General features: G+C 37.6%; 2 protein-coding genes across 2 annotated transcripts in view; both read left to right on the top strand.

The window, feature by feature from the left end:
• Nucleotides 1-4,923: 4,923 nt before the first annotated feature.
• Nucleotides 4,924-6,996, top strand: LOC311304137 (uncharacterized protein; the record flags this gene model as incomplete). The annotated part of the gene is made up of 2 exons (XM_084430998.1): nucleotides 4,924-5,767; nucleotides 5,966-6,996. The coding sequence occupies 2 exons, from the start codon at nucleotides 4,924-4,926 to the stop codon at nucleotides 6,763-6,765; spliced, it is 1,644 nt and encodes a 547-aa protein (XP_084287124.1). The 3' UTR covers nucleotides 6,766-6,996.
• Nucleotides 6,997-12,765: 5,769 nt separating this feature from the next.
• trpc3 (transient receptor potential cation channel, subfamily C, member 3) overlaps nucleotides 12,766-14,060 on the top strand; it is a 56,552-nt gene continuing 55,257 nt past the window's right edge. Inside the window, exon 1 of the mRNA XM_084431069.1 lies at nucleotides 12,766-12,981. Within this exon, the coding sequence (XP_084287195.1) occupies nucleotides 12,830-12,981 (152 nt within the window). The 5' untranslated portion in view covers nucleotides 12,766-12,829. The remainder of the gene's footprint in view (nucleotides 12,982-14,060) is intronic.

Here is a 14,060-nt window from a genome sequence, read left to right as displayed (position 1 = left end):
AGATTTATGCTGATTCGTCTTAATGAATGCACTTTGAAAATATGATTATTTAGATCAAATAAAAAAAATTAAAAATAGTTAATAATTATAAACTATGCTATGATTTTTGAGTGCATAAGTTTCACTTGACTGACAAATGTGCATCAAATTACATAAACTATGTAATCCTATGTAAATCCAAATTGACTGAAATTTAATATGCAAATCAAATAGGCAACTTAAATCTTAAATTTAGATGTACTGTAAAAACTACTTTTAATGCATACTCACAACTTTTGTAAATCGACATTTGTGGCCTGAGAGTTTAACGTTGTTTACAGACATCAATGCATCTAATAAGATCTCATAAAAGTTTCTCTCCTGATATGGAAATAAGTATGAGGCTTTTACTCACTGTCAGCTGTTTGAAAACCTATTCTGGATGAAAGATTGTGTTATTGCCATCAAGAAAAATAGGAGCAAGAGGCTCCATATGCTGACAACAGTATTTACTGAGCAAGTGTTAAATTAAATAGACACAGTAGGCTATAATGTCAAGCAGATAATTATGTTATCAGTCTTTCTTTAGATCAAAACATTGATTTATCCTGCTGAATGTGAAATAGTGTTGGGGAAACTACTTGAAATGTAGCTTACTAAGCTATAAGATACACAGAATTTAACTTCGCATTCAACAACAATTAAGCTGTTCCTAAGCTGCTGAAAAGTAGTTACTGTGGTGAAAATCCAGCTTTTAATGTTGTTTATATGTGTATGTGGTGTTTTTAATATGCTTTAAGACAAACCATGTGTAAGTTCATAAGTCGACACCATTGCTGAGTATTTCCTCCTTAAAACTGCAGTGAACCAAAGACAGTCTCAAAAACACGCTTTGAAATCGCTGATGTTTCTGACGTCACAAACTACCTTGTAACCAACCAGATCAACGTGTGATCGTCAACCAGTGGATCTCTGAGCTGAGTGAGTGAGCGGAGGCGGGGCTCATTTGCATATTCATAGAACCGCGCATACTAAATGAGGCAAGGGTGTCGAGTTACATTCAATTAATTTTTTTTAAGGAAAAATGTTTAAATATGTCATTTTGGTGATCAAACATGAGTTTTATTCATAATATTTGAGTACAGGGGGACTTTAAGTGTATAAGACAATATAATAGAAATGCACACAAGGACAAAGAAAATAAAGCTTGCTGTGTCTGATCAACCTGTTAAAAAAGTGATAAAAGACTCACTGATGTATTCTGTGAGGTGCTGCAACCGTGAGATATCAACACATGCAGTTCGCCCAAAAATTCCATAGTGATGTTTTTTCCTACAATATATGGGAATCAATAGTCACGTTTCAATTACAATTTTGCGCAAAACTTTTGCGACATTTTTTAAATGTCAGTAAAAAAACGATGGCAAACTTACGCCGTTTCCATTGCGACTGACATCATTTTTTCCAAACACCATGGCAACGGATGTTTATAGGTTTATATCCCAGCCACCGCACTAGCCATTATTTTTAATGGAAGGAGATATAGGTGTGTTTTCCAAGCAATAATGGCAAGGAAAGAGCATTATACGAGTGCCACATATTAGGTGTTTCTGGGTGTTTCTCCCTCAGATCTGCTTCGAGGTCTTGATTGTGGCATTTCTTTGTGGTTTAGAATACAGTATTCCTGTAATTCTTTTGTCTTTTATGAGTTTAATAAAGAACTCTGTCTCGTCTTCTGTCCAAACACACCGCGTCATCTTTAAAGAATGATCATGTGACTTTTATGTAAGTCAGGTGACCTGTAAATGCGCAAAAACTGTTTCCATTGCAGTTTTGTGAAATATTTCTTTTTCGAACTGCCTGGAAAACCACCTCATGCGAGCGTAAAAACTTTTTTTGCGATATATGGGAGTTTTTGCGAAATTGACGCGTTTCCATTTCAATTTGCGCAATTTGAAGGGTAATGGAAATACTGTCTGGTTACCACCATACAAAATATCTTTATTTGTGTTCAACAGAAGAAAGAAACTCATACAGGTTTGGAACAACATGAGAATGAGTAAATGATGACAGAATAAACATTTTTGGGTGAACTGTCCCTTTAATGAATCGTTCAGAAAGACTCACAAGGTCGTATTAAGTCACAGCGATTTGTGAATTAGCAGGGATTGGTTTGCGATGTGGATTACTTAGATTGTTGCTGTATTTATTTATTTATTTATTTATGTTCCCTTTTATTCAGGTGTTGTTTGGAAAAATGCTGATGAAACTGAGCCTCGTTCTGAAACATGAAAGACACGTTCTTTTGCATTCATAAATCAGTAAATTGCATTGAAATGAATGTGACAATGCAACAATGGTTTCGTTCCAGTGCTTCATTGTGACCTAATAAAGACACATCCTTCTGCCAACCAGCAAAAACAAGTGTTTCAGTTTACCTATTTATTTTTACATTTCATCTAATTTAATGTGACTTGCCAAATGAAAGTAATTCATATTCTGTGTTTCCTCGGGCAGATACGATCTAATATTCATCTCTGCAGAAAGTGATGACGCACTTTTCTCTTCGCCTGCTCTTGCAACTTGCATTACAGTTGTATGTAGAGACGCTAAATGCATTAAATACATAACTACTGTACATACTAGGCCTAGATATAACAGATGGCAGATATAAAACGAGGGCAATAAACATTTACTGCAGATGCATGTAAATAATGAACTCCGAATCAATGTTATAATCATTATTCAACGCCGTTTAATGAGCTCTGTCTCCATTCTGGGTCAGGAATCAATACATGTGATTACTTTTACAGCTTTACATGACGAAGGCATGTTTATTTTATATAGTTTTGTGTAAACCGTGATGCCGAGACAGAAAGTAATGGCAGTTTCTGCTGCTCGCTATAGAGTCTCTGAAGACTTGCTTTGTCAAACTTTGCAGTGTTGTATTAATAGCAGGTCATTTCTCCTCTCCGGAGTTGAAGCTCTTCGTCTGAAGAAGCTGTTGAACTGACAGGAGTGCGAGAACAAGTGTCAGACTGCAAACAACCTCCTTCAAAGTAGGTGGGCGATGAAGCCCGTATCATATTTGATACGCACATTTCTAAGGCCTCTACATGATCAACATCTGCTGATAAACCTGTCGCTCACAATCTCCTCCAGTCCTTCTGTCGTCTGATTTATAGTTTTAGTATAAACGCCCTCCTTTCACGTGTGTTTTTTCTGTGAAAACTTTACTGATTTTTATGAAGCAAACATAAGAATAACTTTATATTGTTATTAATATTTCAAGATGAACACTTACTGGACTGAAGCAACTTCGCTTTACTTGATTATCCAGACATCTTTTTTTTTTTTTAAATCATGAGTCTCAAATATGATCATCAGGCTTTTGATGAAGGTTTATTTGTTCATCTCTCAATCATCATTGTATTGCATTGCATTATATGTTTTAAAACTACAGAGCTTTGATCAGAAAACTAAACATTTAAAATATCATCTTACTATATTATTGGCAGATGTTGATATATGCAGTTTATGTAAGTATCTGCTATCGCTGTTATAAAGATCTCATTGATTTACATTATACAAGCATCAGAATTGAATCTTACATTTCGTTCATATAAATAACATCTGCATCAAAATGTGCATATTTTTGCTCAGTTTGACCCACTGAATCAAATCCTCGAGTTTGAGCTTCACTATATCAAGAGCCATAAAAGCCTGACGTGTCAAACATGAGACTCAACAAAAAATACATATGCAAACTTTATATATGAAGAGTTCAGATGCAAAAGCCTCTAAGTGCCATCATCTGAAATTTTCTTCTAGAATGATCATTTTTATCAAGCTTGTATTTTAGGTTCAGTAATTTCACTTTAATGACAATTAATAGTTCATTTCCATTGCCATTCAAATGAAATAACTGAACATAAACATACAAGCTTGATCAAAATGATCATTCTAGAAGAAAATTTCAGATGGCACTTAGAGGCTTTTGCATCTGAACTCTTCATATATTCGTCTAAGGTTTAATAAACTGTTCCTTTTTAAAAAAATAGATTTTATTTCATATGTCAGGCTTTACAGGGAGAAACATGTCTTTTGTTTCCTTCCTTCCTTCCTTCCTTCCTCAGCCAGCCACAAGTCTCCATATTCTGAATGAAAACGAACACAAAGAATGTTTGTTGTTGACTAAAGGCAGACATTAGACACATTTGCAGAGAATGATTAAGTTTATTCTCCCACACTATGTCATATATTCCCTAAAGCGACCAAAATCTGAAGCAGAGAACACCTGGACAGTGACATAGATCACCCATATCTGTGAAATCCGTGTGGGATCCTCATTTCGCTGGACTGACGCCACAGGGCAAGAGTCCCACACATGCCAGGAAGACTATATGCGACTGAAAGCATCATAAGTTAACTAAATAACTATTGATTCCTTCCTCACACACTGAAAATCTTCCAACTGCAACTCAACGCCAGTGTAAGACTTATGAATAATAAGTCCCGCTGGATATTATACCATTTGTCTTGCACTGGCCTCGCTGAAGATTAGATCTGCTCTTATTGTTTTGCCATGAAGATTTTCAGTGTGTCCAGAATGAATCGATGGTCGTTATTTAAAGTTAACGTATGGTTTCAGAAGACTTGATAAAAGTCATGTGGCACTTTGGGATTCTCCATGATTTTGGACCGCATAAGTGTATTTTTTATATTTACTATATAGGTAAGGTACTATGGACAGTTAAATAAAATGATAATGTACTCTACCGTTCAGAAATTTGGGGTCAGTGAGATAAAAAAAAAAGCATTTTTGTTAGAAGTCTCTTCTGTTCATCATTTATTTGATCAAAAATACAGTCATTTTATAGGAAAATATAAAGGAAAATATATATAAGAAAAAATATAGGAATTTACTGTATATCTGACCTGAGTATGTATAAATCTCTCCTCTCGTCCTTTTCTGCTGATGTTCATGCTGCAAAATCTTCTTATTTCCACAACAAGATCAACAGCTCCTCCAACGCACGACTACTCTTCAAGACATTCAACTCACTCCTCTGTCCACCTCCACCACCACCCTCCTCCTCCTTAACTGCCGATGATTTTGCAAACTTCTTCACCAACAAAACAACAACTATCAGCAGTCAATTCTCAGCTCCACACACACAGGAACCCAGACCGACCCCTTCCACAGCCAATACCCCTCTGTCCTCCTTTTCGCCGCTAACAGAGGAAGAAGTATCTACACTTCTCCTCTCCAGTCACCCTACCACCTGCCCTCTAGACCCCATCCCCTCACACCTTCTACAAGCCATCTCTCCCACACTTCTACCAGCACTCACACACATCATCAACTCATCCCTCCATACTGGCACCTTCCCTACAGCATTCAAGCAGGCTCGGGTCACTCCACTGCTTAAAAAACCAACGCTAAACACATCTTTTGTAGAGAATTACAGACCCATCTCTCTCCTACCATTCATTGCAAAAACACTTGAAAGAGCTGTTTTCAACCAAGTAACATCCTTCTTGTCTCTAAACAACCAGCTGGATGTCAACCAATCTGGCTTCAAGAAAGGGCATTCAACTGAGACTGCATTACTGTCGGTCACAGAAGCCCTACGGATTGCAAAAGCTGCTTCCAAATCTTCACTCCTCATTCTCCTTGATCTGTCTGCTGCCTTCGACACCGTGAACCATCAGATCCTTATGTCCAGCCTCTCATCACTGGGCATCACAGGAACTTCACTCGACTGGTTTGAATCCTATCTCACAGGTAGGTCCTTCAAAGTCGCATGGAGAGGCGAGGTATCCAGAGCACATCAACTGACCACAGGGGTTCCCCAGGGTTCAGTTCTTGGTCCCCTCCTCTTCTCCATCTACACTACATCACTGGGACACATCATACAGGCACATGGTTTCTCCTACCACTGCTATGCTGATGACACACAACTCTTCCTCTCATTTCGACCAGATGATCCCACAGTAGCTGCACGGGTCTCGAGCTGTCTGGCAGACATCTCCACATGGATGAAGGAACATCACCTGCAGCTCAACCTGGCAAAGACTGAGCTGCTCGTCCTCCCTGCCAATCCGTCTCTACAGCACGACTTCACCATCCAGCTTGATTCATCATCAATCACACCATCAAGGTCGGTCAGAAATCTGGGAGTAACGTTTGATGACCAGCTGACCTTCACAGATCACATTTCAAAGACAGCTCGATCATGCAGGTTTGCGCTGCACAACATCAGGAAGATCAGACCTTTCCTAACTGAGCACGCAACACAACTCCTCGTCCAGGCCCTGGTCATTTCTAGGCTTGACTACTGCAATGCTCTTCTGGCCGGACTTCCAGCATGTGCTACCAAACCTCTTCAGATGATCCAGAATGCTGCAGCTCGTCTTGTCTTCAACGAGCCCAAGAGGGCCCACGTCACCCCTCTGTTAATCTCTCTGCACTGGCTACCTCTCGCTGCTCGCATCAAGTTCAAGGCATTGACGCTTGCTTACAGATCTATCACAGGCTCAGCTCCCTCCTACCTTCACTCACTCCTACGAGCCTACATCCCCACCAGACGCCTACGATCAATCAACAAGCGACGTCTCGTGGTTCCATCACAGAAAGCCACAAGATCACTTTCCAGATCATTCTCATTCACAGTTCCATGCTGGTGGAACACTCTCCCCACCCTCATCCGGAATGCTGAATCCCTGACAACATTCAAAAAACAGCTGAAAACCCATCTCTTCCATGAGCACCTAAACTCATAAAAAATAATAAAAAAAAAAAAAAAAAAAAAAAAAAACCTTTCCCTTAAAATCCCACTTATCATGCTTATGCTACTCTGAATAATGCCTGAACTTCGTATTCTGAACACTTCTTGCGTTGTTGTTGTCTTTTGCCTCTTCATGATGACTCGCTTAATTTAGTCCTGATTTGTAAGTCGCTTTGGATAAAAGCGTCTGCTAAATGACTAAATGTAAATGTAAATGTAAATGTAAATGTATATAGGTACGCTATATACTGTAAATATATAGGAAAATCTTCCATAATATAGGAAAAAGTGGCCATGATATTCATAGATTCTCTATGTGTAAATGAGGGAATCTGAGCATCAAAATTTGTATGAAGCAATCCATGTTTGTTAGATGTCAAATGATAAGCTGAATTAGTGATTGCAGACCGGATTTGAGAAGGTCTTTAAGTGGAACCGAACAATAATTAGACGTGAATTAAATGGCATTGAGAAAGAGAGATTATTACCACAGTTCGTTCCTGATTGGTTATGATTCACAATTGGGAAGTTCAATACAAATGTTTTGTATGATGTGATTAGATAGAAGCAAGTGAGATGGTGTGATACATAAAGCCATATTTGTGGAGTAAGATTCATATTTGTGGGATTAAACAAGCATTCTTCCAAGTGTCCTTTATGGACAGTTAAATGAAATGACAGTGTACTAGCTAACAGTGTACTATACCGTTAAGAAATTTGGGGTCAGTGAGATAAAAAAAAAAATTAAAAAAAAATTGTAAGAAGTCTCTTCTGTTCATCATTTATTTGATCAAAAATACAGTAAAAAATTGTGAAATATTACAATTTAAACTAGTCATTTTCTATGTGAATATATAATAAAATGTAATTTATTCATGCGATCAAAGCTGAATTTTCAGCTTCATTATGTTATAACAGCATTATAAACCATACTGTCAATTTTGATCAATTTTATGCATCCCTTTTTTTTTTTAAATGCACTGATCCCAAACTTTTGAACGGTGGTATATATATACTGTATATGACTCTTACACAATCTTTGTAAGTGAAGTAGGCCTATATTCATAATAAAGTCTGACTTCCAAATTTGAAAATTGTATTTCCTTGAGATGCGAGTGTCACAATGTCCTGTGATAAATGGAGATGTACTCAGTTGGTGATAATAAAAAAAAGTTACCACGTAACATATGATAAACCTGATTAGCGAATGTTTGAAGAGACACGGTAAATGCCTGTCTGTACCACAGAACATGATCTATAAAGGAGATTAGAATCTGGGTGACAGCATGAAACATTGATAGAGACAGACAATAAAAGTGACAGCTGTCATTAATTTTTCATACAACATTCAGGACTACATAACTTCCAGGGAAGCTGAGATCTCCATTCACCCATGAATTTAGCACATTATATCCCAGAACCGCTTAACTATAAAGAGACAGGTTAGTCCATCTTTCTTTCTCCTTGACAGATCTGCCTCTCAATCACCCGTTCTGTCCGTCCCAGGAGCCTGTGATCTGGACAAGACTCTGACGTCCACTGTTGGGGAAAGTTACTATTAAAAATAATGTTATTGCATTCATCCCTAAAAAAGTATAGCCTAACTAATTGCATTAGGCCTACTTTAGTTACTTTTAATGGAAAGTAATGTGTTACGGTGCTTTTGCGTTACTTTTTCTCACCTGGGCTTGCTGGGTTTTACTGTGTGTTTTTTTTTTATAACAAAAAAAAAAAAGTTATATTTTTGGCAAATGTAACTATCCTTTCACTCCACAAGTGAAATGAATAAGACTCAGGCTGAAAGAAATGCAAATTCATGCAAATGCAAATTCATCCTTTCTGGATTACAGAAGAATTGGACGTTGGGGAAGAAAGTTCAACACTCTTACTTCAGCAATAAAAACTAAAACAACATGCATGAAACACAAATATGATGTTTATCTAAAGTCATTCTGACGTAAAAGTATGGTTGAATTGGATCATCAAAGGTCAGCAGCAAAGACATTGGTTAATAAAGTGAGATTAAATGCCACTCTAAAAAACGCAGGGTTGTTTTAACCCCAAATTTGGGTCAAATATGGACGAACCCAACCATTGGGTTATATTTGACCCAAATTTGGGTTGAAACAACCCAGCATTTTTTAGAGTGTATATTTGTATTATTTAACATAATTGCAGGTTTGCATCATATTTCTATTTATTTTGTGGAATACTGAATCTGTTTTTGTGCAAGTGAGATTAAGGGACCGTTTACACAATATTGTTTTCTACTAAAAACGTAAAAACGTTCATTTGCATGACAACGGCGGTTTAGGGGCCTGAAAACGCAAACTTTTGAAAATGGGTTTCAAAGTGCAACTTATAGTTTACTATAATACTGCGAATTGGTGAAAACAGTCTTCATGCACATGAGTGTTACATGTTAAATCTGTAGGTGCCTAGTGTTTCTTTACAAAGTGACATCGCCATCTACTGGCCTGACATGAATAATACAGCGTTTTTAATCGTTTTCATGGATGTTGTGAATGAGGATCGTCTTCTGTACAAGCAAACTGCTTTCCTGTTTTAGAACATCATTGTCGTGTAAACGTATTGGAAAAAGTAACTCAAATATTTTGTTTTAAATTTAAAAGTAATGCATTTCTGATAATAGATTTCTGATAGATAAGTAATCTGATTACGTAACTTGCGTAACTTATAACTCCGAACTCTTATGTCATATACTGTTTTAAATATTGGTTTCGAAATTATTTAGTGGACCCATGAACTATTGTAATGATTGTCTTAATTGATCTCAGGTCAGTTTGTAATGCAAGTAAAGTTCGTTTTTAATGAATACTAATAGGCTTATAAATGTATAATACAAAACGGGAAATGCTTTAATTGCTTTGAAAGGCTAGTTCTAATACCACACAAAACCTACACAGAACCTTCATATTTAATGTTTAATTTGTAGATAGATTACACTTTCGAGAAAACATTTGCATTTGGTTTGTCATTCACTCACATGAGATCCACCAATAGCAAACCACAACCACCCAACCATCCAATCAATTCCCCACGAACAAAATCAAGCCCCGCCCACATTTGTTCTTGTCCACAATATGAGAGATAAGACTATTGCAACTTTCGTTTCATCCCGACTTTAAAGATGCCATTTGACCTCTAAGCAAAATGATGTGAATTTTTGGTATGAGAAATTTCATATGACCAAGAAAGAAAGAAAAAGGCAGTATGACTTCGGCTCCCACTTGAGTCTTTTAAACATGGAAAGGTTAATCTCTTGCAGAGGGGCCGTGTCTCTTTTGTTTTCCACTGGACACTGAGACTCGACGCGGACACACACAGCGCTTCTTATTGACTGACTGTCTATTCAATTGTGCTTAAGTGCATCTGGCTTCTGTGTGTCTTCTGCTCAATACGAGAGGCCGATAATACAGCGGGACATTAATGTTCTTCTGCTCTCAGAGGGAAACATATGCAGGATACTTTGATCATGAGAATCAAACGCCGTCCTCATGATGGAGAGAAGCTTTAGAGAACCGAGAGCTCTTCATTTCTGCTCTGATTTCACTGAGATAAATGTGAAAAGGTCATCTGTGAAAAAACATTTTACTCGTGTGTGTGTGTGTGTGTGTGTGTGTGTGTGTGTGTGTGTGTCTGTGTGTGCAGAGATGATTACTAGTTACATTTTCATTCTCTAGTCTAAAGTCTTGATAGTTTTATTTTGAGTTTAACTTTGAGAATAACACACACACACACAGACACGCAGACAGTCACTCACACGCAGACATCCACACACACGCACACACACAGACACACACACTCTCTCTCTCTCACACACACACACACACACACACACATTTACACACTCACATGCACACTTTCTCTATTTAACACACAGACACACACACTCACATTCTCTCTCACACACTCACATTCACACACATGCATAGACAGACACAGACACTCAAAGACACACACACACACACACACACACACACACACACACACACACACATGCAGATACACTCACTCACAGTCACACACACACTCTCCCACACACTCATATGCACACTTTCTCTCTTTCACACAAACACACACACACACACACACACAATCACACACACTCTCTCTCTCTCACACACACACACACACACACACACACACACACACACACTCACATTCATACACATTCTCTCTCACTCTCACACACACACACACACACACACACACACACACAGACACGCAGACAGTCACTCACACGCAGACATCCACACACACGCACACACACAGACACACACACACTCTCTCTCTCACACACACACACACACACACACACATTTACACAATCACATGTACACTTTCTCTATTTAACACACAGACACACACACTCACATTCTCTCTCACACACTCACATTCACACACATGCATAGACAGACACAGACACTCAAAGACACACACACACACACACACACACACACACACACACACACACACACACATGCAGATACACTCACTCACAGTCACACACACACTCTCCCACACACTCATATGCACACTTTCTCTCTTTCACACACACACAAACACACACACACACACACACACACACAATCACACACACTCTCTCTCTCACACACACACACACACACACACACACTCACATTCATACACATTCTCTCTCACTCTCACACACACACACACACACACACACACACACACGCATACGCATAGACAGACACTCAAAGACACACACACACTCTTTCTCGATAGTTTTATTTTGAGTATAACTTTGTATTGTGACTTAATTAGGTCGATCTGTTCCCAAATGATTTCACACGCCAGTGACAGATGCTGAGTTTGCTCTATTGATAAGCTTTATCCAAATTTCAACAACTGTTCACCATAATTATGATTATCTATGATTCCCAAGCCTAATTTAGTTCAGCTAGATGGCTCACACCGAGAGAGAAATCAAATGGTTTTCTCATGACGTATTCTCTTCAAAGACAGAGAGCAAAGCTCCTCATTTAACTGCAGCATCATTAAACAGTTATTGATTAGATTGACCTTTGTTTTCTTTTGTTAATCCAATGCATATGAAGATGTTTGTCAGACCACACAGACAACCAAACATTTCACCGGTAATTGTCTGTCAGCGCTGTTATTGATCAAGATGTCCTCAGGCTTTCTCTTGAGGAATCAATCTCTTCGTGTCTCATTCCATTCTCTCGAAGAATCAAAGTCTTGATATCTGATAATCATAAACGTCAGACTGGATTGTCAAACACAATCAGACAGTACAGTAATTATTATTTTTTTTTTTTACTAATGCATTTGCAATAAAACAATAGACACACACACGCACATATATATGTTGGATGTATTAAAATTTAAATATTTATATTTTATAGGGACATATGTAATAAACTCTAATAGTTTAAATAATAGTGTTTATTTTATAAACATTTTATTTAGTCAAATTCTTGGAAATGTTTTAGTCAAATGGTGAACTTACAGTTTTTTTCCAATTGCTAACACACAGTTTTGCAAACTAGGCTGGTTTTATCAAAATACTTAACACAGTTCACAAAACCACACACCCAAACCGCAAAATACCTAATTATATCGCACTGCAACCAAAACTACATATAGCATTATCAAAATCAAACTTTTGCACGAAATGGCGCACACTTCATTCATATTACCAGATTTTTGTCTAATCAACTACACACTGTTGGGCATAATGAAAAGCACTCTCATCTTTAGTATGCTTTGCCATAATACTAAGCACTCACACAAAAGCCTAATTGATAATTGATTTGACAGTGCCTTGATTACCCTTTGACCTCGTCTTGTTAATAATAACGAGGGCTGTTGATTGAATGATGTGGGCGGGGCTGGTGCTGTTCTCCTGTCACTCACACGCGCACGCGCACACGCACGCACTCGCGCGCACGCTGGATGCTGATGCTGGATTCTCGCTCACTCAGAGAAAGAGCATCTCCTGCAGTCAGTGTGTGTAACACTGGAGTCCCGCGGAGTAGACTCACTGCCGCATGTCCATGAAAGCCAGAGGATCCAAATACCAGAAAAGAGTGTCGTTTTCTGAGGATGAAGATGAGCAGTGCTGGAAAGAGGAGAACGGCGGAGTGGACGCACATCACCTGACGACCAGAGACTCTTCAGCGGGATATTACCGACACAACATGTGAGTGTGTTCACACAACTCCACAAACTCACGCGAATCTCTCTGAGCTGACTGGAGTGACGCACAACGCGTGAAAAAGGCACAAGAAGTCATTTTAATAATATGAAAAGTCAAAGCAATGAGATTAAATAGGCTGCGTTTCTATGAGTAAAATATTAACGTAAAATATTACGTTTTATTAACATAAAACCTGAAGTGATTTCTAATTAAAATACATTAAATACTTTTTATATGCTGTTTATTTCCCTCTGTAAGTAGTTTTTCATTAATAACATGACACATTAACAAATGTAAAAGGTTAAACGACGTCTCTTAACATATATTTTATTTTCTAATTTAAGCTGTGACATAAACCTTAAAGCGCCACCTAGCGGATGGTAATTTGCCCTCTGAAGATTAATGAACTTGTGTGGATTTACTAAATCTGACCAAATCTTCCGTCTCGATGACGTCATTATACGAAAAGCTATTTATTAATAAATGAAGTCTTTCAAAATCTCTCAATCGTTAAAAATACGAAAGTCCATCATATAAATGTTATTATATATACATATAGCCTATTTTTAGACTATCATAATGTAAACAAAAAGTGAAATAAACATCAACCATGTCAGTATTTATTGTGTACAAATTATGTATTGCAGTTTCTTAAAAACTAGCCTGTATAATTTCCATCACAATGAAAATAATAGTTTTTTCAAAAGATAATCAAAAGTGTGATGTGTGAGGGAAAATATCTCTTGAACAATATTTTCATTGTGCATCGTTTCCAATCGAGATGCAATTTTGTCAAATTATGCAAAACCGGCAAAAAAGCCATTTTACACTTACAATGTTTTGAATCTCATTTCCACCACCAGACAATTCTATTAAACATCATCCATGTTTGCATTTACATTTAAATGTGCGTGTTTCTGTTTATCCAGTAAGATCTTGATTGACAGCTCCAGGTCATGCGAATTGGCTTCCTTCAAGTGCTTTATTTGACTCTTTCAAAACATGTGGTTTTAGTATGAGTCAAACTTCAGTCATATAAAAGCATGCTGATCCTACATGCATGACAGATAAATGCACAAATA

The sequence above is a fragment of the Rutilus rutilus genome (genome assembly GCF_951802725.1).
Source record: "Rutilus rutilus genome assembly, chromosome: 14".
Lineage (NCBI taxonomy): Eukaryota > Metazoa > Chordata > Actinopteri > Cypriniformes > Leuciscidae > Rutilus > Rutilus rutilus.
This window is presented reverse-complemented; position numbering and strand designations above follow the sequence as displayed.